The 9,039-nt window shown below is 41.8% G+C and overlaps 1 protein-coding gene across 1 annotated transcript; it reads left to right on the top strand.

The window, feature by feature from the left end:
• The first annotated feature begins 1,412 nt into the window (after positions 1-1,412).
• TMEM254 (transmembrane protein 254) lies at positions 1,413-8,790 on the top strand. The gene is made up of 4 exons (XM_042790507.1): positions 1,413-1,560; positions 3,417-3,520; positions 4,806-4,865; positions 7,195-8,790. Exons 1-4 carry the CDS (start codon positions 1,453-1,455, stop codon positions 7,313-7,315), a joined length of 393 nt encoding a protein of 130 aa, XP_042646441.1. The 5' UTR covers positions 1,413-1,452; the 3' UTR covers positions 7,316-8,790.
• The last annotated feature ends 249 nt before the right edge of the window (positions 8,791-9,039 follow it).

Genomic DNA, 9,039 nt, shown 5'->3' with positions numbered 1-9,039 from the left:
TGACCGCCCTCTCCCGCCCACTCCGCGCAGCAGCGCAGCCATCCTTCCAGCAGGTGGGCTGCTTCTTTCTTTACTTCTCATTCTCACGAATACTTTCTTCATTCTCATGAACCTGCTCTTAGTGTGCCCCTCGCTGTTGTTGCCGGTGTGGGGGGCAGCCCCAGGCACCCCTGTCGCAAAGCTCGGGCCGGCTCAGGATCTCGGCACAACCTTTGGACGTGGTTTTACAGGCACGGCAAAACTATTTGCATAGAAGTTTATAACGAGCAAGAAATTACATAATGCGCTCCAAAAAAAAAATAGGTTGAATTTTAGAAATTTCTGCCGGACACCAAGACGCTGTAGGTGGAACCACACACACTTTTCCCCCTGCATCTGTAAAGCCAGCCAGGCAACTCTGCCAGGCAGACGGCGTGCCATGTAGCCAGCCTCCACGGTTTGTGTAGATAGCCTCCCAGCAACAGTTCTACCACTGCAGGAATTTCTTACCAAAATCTCCCGCAATCTCCACAGAACACCGCAGCAGAAAAGCACTGTGCTTTGGACAGAAATAGCTGGGGTTGGAGTACAAAAACAGGGAAAGCGAAGTCTCAGGGCAGAACAGAACTATTCCAAACACATCCAAAGTCCGTCCCCCCTGTAGCGACCCTCTTCTGTGACACAGTGCTCATGCTGGGGAAATGTCAGGGTTTGCTGCGCAACTTGTTGAAGAAAACAGTTTTACAGGCACGTCATTAACACATAGTTTTAAAAGCAGTGTATTTAGCCTTCAGGCAAGGAGAGAGAACAGCACAGTCAACATTTCTCACTGTGTTCACCCTCTACGCTGGCAAACAAGCAGGTAGCAAAGCGCAAATGGACGCGTAAGACACCCTCCACCCACACACATTTGCCTGTGGGCACCTTCCCCACGGCACTAGTGACCCCTTTGGACAAGCTCGTCACCGGGTCCAACGTCCCAAAAGGGCACAGATTGGAAAACGCTGGATTTAACACGCTTTAAATCGGTAGTTTTCAAAAGGGAAGGTACGACGTAGCATTCGAAATAACAAGACTGAACTGCTCAGCGACAGAAATGTTATCACCTGTCCATTTCAGCCCAGTAGCGAGAACTACCGCTGATGCGCAAGGGTGGGCTGCGTCAGTGATGATGCCTGGCGCACAGCCAGCCCTCAGCTCCTTCCCGGGGCCGGCGGGCAGCCCTCGCAAGACACCTTGCGACCTCCTTTTTCCCGCCCTTCGCCACCGTTTGCGCCGCAAGAGAGCACTCTCGCTCCAACTACGGCACCGTTCACCCGCGGGCGCGGCCGGCCCGCCCCCCCCCCCCCGCCGCGCCCAGGTGTGGGCGAGGCCACCCCCCCCCCCCCGCCACTCCCGGTGGCACCGGCGGCCCCGCCCCCCGCCCGGCGGCCTTAGCGGCGGCGGCGCGCGGGGCGCAGAGCGGCGGTTGGCATGATGGCGGCGGCGGGCGCGGAGCGGCTCCGCGATGGCAGCTGCCACTTCCAGCGCTCCCGGCTCATCTGGATGATCGCCATCACCTTCGGCATGATCGTCCTCGGCGTAAGGAGCGGCGGGTGGGCGCGGGGCGGCGGGACCCCGCGGGCGGGGCGCGCGGGCCTGCAGCAGCGCCCTGGGGGGGGGAGGGTCTCGGAGCCGGAGCTGCAAAACTCGGGGAGCGGGTGGGGACCTCCGTGGGCTTGGTGCTGCCCCGGTCCTCGGCGGGACTCGCAGGTAGCTCAGAGCCGCCGGGCTTGTGGAACCGGCTTCCGGAGTGGTGCCGGGGTCCGTGGAAACGTCACTTCCCAAAATAAACCGGGCGAAAAAGGCAATTAAAAATGCTGTATTGGCCAGGTCGGCTTGTGAGGTAGCTGAACAAATCCATGAAGGAAGTTCAGAGGAAAAAAAAACCCAACCAACCAACTAAAAAAAAAAAAACCAAAACAAAAAACCCCGAAGAAAAGAAACAAAACAAAAAAAATCAACCAACCAAACCACCCCCCCCCCCCCCCCCCCCCAAATGAAAACCCAAACCACTGAATTGGGTTCCCAAGCAAAGCAGGCTGTGGCACTGAAGGCGTACAACATCCCTGGGCATGATTACAGCCTCCCAAGGGCTGGAGCTTGCGCAGGTTTGCATCGCAGGTAGCCTGTGAAAGTGTCTTCTGCAGTCACAAAATTGAAGCAGAGTTGTGTGTCAGTAAAATTCTAGTACAGGCGGTGGTTATATCAATAAGTAAGGTACATTTACAAGTGATGGCTTTAGTTACAGACTATATTAACTGGTAATGTTGGAAAGCAGACTAGTTCAGTCACTGTGTTGCCTTAATTTCTAAAAATGGACTTCAGCTAAGGTAAGTCAGGTTACTGAAGTGGGGAAATTAGTGACAGTTTTGATATATCAGACAAGTTTACGAAGATCATCCATCGGCTTCCACATGTAGTTTTTCATCTATTTGCGTGGATTTTCTACACATAAGAGCCACCACAGAAGAAATGACGGTCAAAGCAAGCCAAACAGTTCACAAAACAGCTTTTGGATTGTTTCAAGAAGCAGACTGAGCTTTAAGCAGATTCCGTCTTTAAATCCATCATCTTGCCACATCCTCGGCGTAGCCAAATTTAGATATAGTTAGAAACTACGGCATTGATACCAGAAGAAGTAGAAACCAGTGTGAGCATTTGGCCCAGTTTAGTGTTTACCTTACATCCCCAATGGACTGTAAAGTGCACAGCTCCCTGACTCCCTGCTTCTCCTTGTTAAAATAAACATAGACAGTGATAAGTACTGCGGACAACTCGGTGACAGGAAAGATGCCCAAACACTGCAGGCACCTTTGGTCTTGGGCTCCGTGCGCAATTATCTTCTGTGGCCTGTTTAAAATAAAACAAAATCTGACATTTTTAAGGGAAAAAAGAAGAAAGACTGATCCCTTGGTTACAGATAAGTAGTTATTCCTCCTTAGTCTAGTCATTGATTTCTTCAGGTCAGTTGCATCAGATTAACTTCTTCAGGACAGAGACAATGTAGTTTTTGCTGCTACTGTGTTAAAGATAATGAACTTACAACTTAAATTCTGTTTAATATGTAGATACACTCTTTCTTGATACGCAGACAGCAACCTTAAACTTAGTACTTTGTTATCTTGTATGTCAAGGAAAACAAATTTCATAGGCTTGAGCCTTCTTAAGTAAGTGTGCTTTAGAAGGCTAGTGGTCTTGTTGATGAGGAATATGGGTCTTGGACAAGGCTAATGGAATGAAAGAGTTGAAAAACTGTGAAGAGACAAGCTCTAAACCATGTTTGACAGACACGGGGGACAGGGGACAGCAAAAAGAAAACTAATTTGAAGGTTAAATTGATAGCAATTCTGCCTTGAAGCAAGCTAACTAATTTTATTATTTTTTTTTTTTCCAAGTGGGTAACGCTTTGGCCTTCAACTATACCATATAGTTATTTGGGAATATTTGGTACCTTCCTTAATTATTTAGTGGAAAACCACCACAAGTGGGTATGCTATGGGTAAGTTATATTTCACTGTACAATTATTTTATATCTCTCGTGTTGCTTCTCTCTGACTCTCCTGCTTAGTCTGTGTTAACAAGCTTTCCTGTAACCCAGTTCTTAATTACATTTAAAGAGCTCTCCTTTCAAGCTCATTAAAATGAAGGGTGTGAGGTAATAAGTATGTAGAAAACTAGACAGGCTAAACCAGTACAAAAGTTTAAAAATTCAACTTAGAATTTAGCATCTGTGTTGTTATAGTGAGAAAGGGAAAAAAATAAGATACTACTTTGGAAGACAGTTATTAGTCCATATGTAAATTTATTTTTGTAACACCTCCTCAAAGTGGTTCTCTTATCAAATTATGTGAGTCATCTAATTCTCTCTGTTGGAGTTTTTTGGTTTTGGTTTTGTTTGGGTTGTTTTGTTTTTGTGTCCCCATCTGTCTCATGTTGTCCCCATCCCCTTCACTCCCCCCCCCCCCCAGCTTCAATTAACATTTTCTACCCTGCTACTAACTTACCTTGATCCTGTCCACATGAGAAGTAACCTGAAGAAACTGCTTAGTGCTAGGTTTTTGTGGGTTACAAAACTTAGTTTTTCTTATTTGAATTAACAAGAACTGAAAAACACTTCCCTGTAGCCAGATCTCTCACTTGCTGACTTCCTGTAAAGACAGGAAGTTAGCAAGATTTTGTTGTTTACCATGCATCATGTAGAATATAAACCTTCATCTTTGCTCAGAGCATCTTTTGCTTTAGCAAGGTATTGAATTGATTCTAACTGAATATCTAGGGTAACTTCTTTTTCAAAAAAAAGTTTCTATATGAAAATTTGTGAATCGTTTGACTAATCAAGTCATATATTCTGATTCTGTACATGTTTTTTTTGTAGAACTAAACCTATAAAAACTTCAGTAACTCATTAGGACCACTAAAAATACATGTGTAAGAAAAAAAGATTTTGCACACTTGTAAGAATAACTTATACTACTTTCAGTATGTATTTGGCTTTTGGGTTTAATCTAACTGCTGGAAGTTTTGGAAACATGCAGTGGATCCTTGAGATGGCAGGTCCAGGCACACTGCATGAGCTAAAGTTCCTCTAATTTTGTCATTGGACTTTAGCTTCTTTTAAGACTACTCATGTTTTGTTTCTAAGATAAGAAACATGCCTCGCTTTCTAGGGTAAACTGAGATGTCATTTCTGTGCTTCCAGTTTTATATTCTCTGCATAATGCATCTGGGTACAACAACCTTCTCCCTAATTTTCAACAAAATAAAACATATTTTCTTTTTGTTAGGTTCTGGGTATCCTGGTTGATTCACATAGTAGAAGCCTTCTACGGTGTTAAGTTATGCCAGTAAGTTGTTCCCTCCCCAACATAGATTCTCTGAAAATGACTTTTGATACAGGTGACATAAGCTACAGACTGATTTTGGTGGTTCTCAGCAGCACCATTACTTCAGAGGATACTGATAAAATTCTTGCTGCAGTGATAGTTTGCTATCCTCTACAAGGGGTTACTTCATATTCTGCTAGTGGTTACTATTGTACAGGGTGGCAAAAGCAAGGGATGGCAGCTTGCAGAACTGGGAGCAGCAAGGTTTGCCAGAGCTTGTCTGTCTGCCTCGGAACTCCCTGTTCACTGAGTAACATTGTGCTTTAGGAAGCAGAGGGAACAATAGATAGTGTAGAAATAGTCTGATAAATTCAGGTATTATAGCTTCATCAGATCTTACTTCATCAGAATTTTGAAACTGCTAATTTCTTGCTTAAATTATTGCATCTATATTGTGAGAATACAATAGGACACTTCCATTTGGAACTATTTAAGATCTACTTGTGTCTGCATGTTTGTGGGATAAAACACTCGGACTAATCAGACTATAAAAGTAAGGCCAATTAAGTCTTAGGTTAGGATATCAATTTAATTGGAAAGGTATGGCATCCAAACACATCATTTTTCTATTCATTTGAATTTTATTTGTAAGAATTCAGAAGAGTGTAGATATTGGTTTTCATGCTCTACCAAGTAGATGGCCTGTCTGTTTGCCATTGTAAAAATGGTGGGTTTCTACTTCATTTAGTTGAGTTCATGGCTGTCTGTCACAGCCTTCTCAAGTAACATCTGTTGGAGGCAAAGGGATTTTGTTCCATGGAAAGCTATTTAAGGTGGCTCTGGAGATAATAGAATATGGATGAACATTTTCTGCCTTCACAATGGAAGTTAGTAATAAATTTTTTAACCAGTCTCCAGTTTTAAATTATGTAGTTTTACAGTTAAAGTTTTAACTTTTATTCTGTAGATGAATAGGTATATAGACTTAAGGCGATTTTTAAGTATGAGTGAACTTGATTGACAGTGAATGTACCAAATGGGTGTACTGTAATCAAGTTAAGTAATGAAGTTTTTACAATGTAAGCGTTAAAGCACGCAAGAAAGAGAGCATAGATTGCCTGCCCATCATCATCATCTCTTCAGGCATACTTCTGTAGATTACTAAACAGTTGTATTTTACTGTGAGCACCAAACACCATATACATTTTACTCATGTAAAAGTGATGTCTCTTATGAACATCACAAAGGAGGTGTGAGGAAGAACTAGCAAGGAAGCAGATAGAAATTTGTTAATCAGTAGTAGTACTGTCATTGGCTGTTGGCCTGTATTTCTGCATGTGGTCTATTCAAGCTGGCTTGCTTTACGTAAGCAGGTACATTTCTTAAGCCCTAGTTTTCCAGATTCTGCACTCATTTGGAAACACAGCAGCTGGGATTGTAAAAGAAAGGTTGTCACAGCTGGTAAGACAATTTAAGAATGAGCATTGATAAACGTTGCATTAATCAACACTTGCTACACAATCATTTTGTAGATGTAAGACGCTATGGAAACAATTATCAGCTGAACTGTTCTAGCATATGTCAGTAGAGGGAGCTCCCTTGTAAACCACCGAGTTGGAGCACACATGCTTGATACTGTTCACTGAAAATGTGAAAACTGTTGGTTTGCTATCATGTTTATACTCATTCTACTCAATATTCAGAGAAAAATATTCCTCAACAACAATGAAGCAGAGGAAAAAATGACATTTTCTGTAATATACACAAAAATTCACATATGCTAATTTAGAACTAACTGACAGGAATGTCTCTGCTCCCTAAATCAAGCCAGGTGTCTTCAGCCCCCGTACCTGTATTTTTCTAGCCACAAATTCAGGTAACAGTGCTTTTCCATCCTGCATCTCACAGCAACTGTTGGGCCTCTTTGCCCCACTAGCATACAGTTTACCTTCAGTAACTGTAGACTTGTCTGTTACGATTAGTATTAAGCTACTCTAATTTATTGGTTCTTTGCACATAAACTTCTAGGATAAGTAATTTCAAATAGCATAGACTGAGATTTCAATTTATACATTATTGAGGAAATTGTATGCATGAAATCTCTGAAAGAACCTTTGTTCTGTAGATAGCTTAAAATCCACTAAAATCACAAGAACTAGTATGTTAAGTTAGTATAGGAAATAAGTCTCAGTAGGTTGAAATTAATGATGCTAAGTTCAAATGTTCTAATCAAGTCTGATGTGTATCAATGTTGGGTAGAAATATCTAACCTTACTTTGTAAGTATCACAGTGTAGTCTGCAAGACCATAAGTTTTTTTTACATATCTAATACTTTTGTTAATGTTACAGATCTAAAGGAATCACCGACCCGGCAATTCAGTTTCACTGGTTCATTCAGACACTTTTATTTGGATATGCTTCCTTTGGTCTTCTGGTGTCTTACAAACCTTCAGCCAAGAAGCACTACTAGAAGACAATGAAAGAAGTCACTTCTCACATTCTTCATCCTCATTTTTCAGAAGATAGCCTCGCTTACCTGTCTAGGTGCTGCAATTAACTAAATTACATTCATGCTACATAATGCAGTGCCCTGCTACCCAAGTAATTCTCTTGCTAAACAAGACATTTAGAATTCACAGGGCCCTGTAGATAGTTCAGTAGAAATTCAGCCCTCCAGTCTTGGCACAGCCAAAGTTTAATCCTATTTATTATGTGAGAAGCCAAAAGTTGCTCCTCTGCCGTTTTTGACATAGACTACATACTCCAGTTGTCATTCAAAAGCCCCTGACAGCTGGTAGTGGTGGTTGGTAGATTACCTTTCCATGTGGAGGAGTTTCTTTCTACTACAGGGAGAGTTATTTGCAGCCACGAGGTAACTTGCATCTGGTTTGTGACAAGATTTAAATTTACCTGTATTTTCTCTACAGGATGTTTTACTGGCTGTTTTGTTGTTGTTGTGAGAGCCTGGTCTTTGTACTTTGTTTTGTCAACTTACTTTCTTGAATAAAGGCCAGACCACTGTATTTGCTGCAGGCACGTTAAAAAGACCAAGTCTCAGTTCAGGTTGAGGTGCAGTGACAAGTTTGGATACATAAAGCACTTTAACTTGGGTTAATACAAGTGCCTTAAATTTAATGCAGCATGACCTCATCTTCTGAATGCATATTTTCATCTTTGTGTTAGCATAGGATAAAGTAGTAATGTTTCAAGTTTGAGGGCAGCTTTTTCAAAAAAGTAATTTATTAACCAAGAAGAAAATAAATTAGCATTGCAAAACCTAGCTGAAAACTTTGTGAAAGAAATTAGTGAGTAAACATGCAGCACTGTTTCCCAGATGCTGATGTCCTGAAATTTGTGGTTGAGAGACCATCGTGCACACCCCTCCGAGTACTTCCCATATGTGTAGTATACCTTTTATCATACTGTCTTTTACTTTTGACTATTTGAATGAAAATTTAGCCTGTCTTGATTTAGCACTTTTAAAAGTAATAACTATTTAAAATACTAACTATGGTGTGGGGAGAAGTTTTACTGTGCCACCTGTGGTGCTACTGCTCTGGAAGAAAGGACAAGAAAAGGTTGCTCTTCCTCTAATGAAGAGCTTCAGGAGGCAGTAACAAACTTATGCCTTGTGCAGTACCTACAGACTGTAATACTTCTGATGGAGAAGTCTTACTCAAGCACAGGTACATGAAGTTTTTTGCTTTTCAGTGAGTACTAAAAGCATGGAGAGCTGAAGGGTTTGAAAGGGTGGTTTGGATTTTCTTGTTTTTTGTGGTTGTTTTTTTTTTTTTAAATGGCAAACTGATAATATTTTGTAGAGAAGTAGAAACTCATATTTAGTGGCTAGAAATAAAACAGGCATGACAAAAGCCCAAACTGTTTTCCTGTGTAACCTTTTATCTTAGCCTGTGACCCTGTAATAAAGATTTTAAAAAAAGTGAAGCTGTTGTTTTTAATTTATCCTGGAAGTAATATACAAAATACATAGGCATCATCTTCACACCAAGATCCGTATCACACTTGGACCATATAGGAGCAGCTGGCTCTACGCTTTCCAGAGTAAGTCCCACAGAAGTCTAGTATTGCTAACATGGTAAGATATTGATGTGACTTCTCTCTCCAAAGAAAAAGAAAAAATCTCCACAGCACTAAAACATGTATAGGTACTTTGTGTTTCAAGATGAATTTCAA

The sequence above is a fragment of the Tyto alba genome, unplaced genomic scaffold (genome assembly GCF_018691265.1).
Source record: "Tyto alba isolate M040663 unplaced genomic scaffold, T.alba_DEE_v4.0 Super-Scaffold_1, whole genome shotgun sequence".
In the NCBI taxonomy this organism is placed as follows: Eukaryota; Metazoa; Chordata; class Aves; order Strigiformes; family Tytonidae; genus Tyto; species Tyto alba.
Note: the sequence above shows the minus strand (reverse complement) of the source record. Positions and strands in the feature narration are given on the sequence as shown.

What these genes read in the sequence shown, in the direction of transcription:
- TMEM254 (XM_042790507.1), top strand. Translation starts at nt 1,453, where the DNA reads ATGATGGCGGCGGCGGGCGCGGAGCGGCTCCGCGATGGCAGCTGCCAC. An exon ending in TCGGCATGATCGTCCTCGGC is followed by an intron (nt 1,561 to 3,416) that starts GTAAGGAGCGGC and finishes TTTTTTTCCAAG; the next exon opens with TGGGTAACGCTTTGGCCTTC. An exon ending in TACGGTGTTAAGTTATGCCA is followed by an intron (nt 4,866 to 7,194) that starts GTAAGTTGTTCC and finishes TTAATGTTACAG; the next exon opens with ATCTAAAGGAATCACCGACC.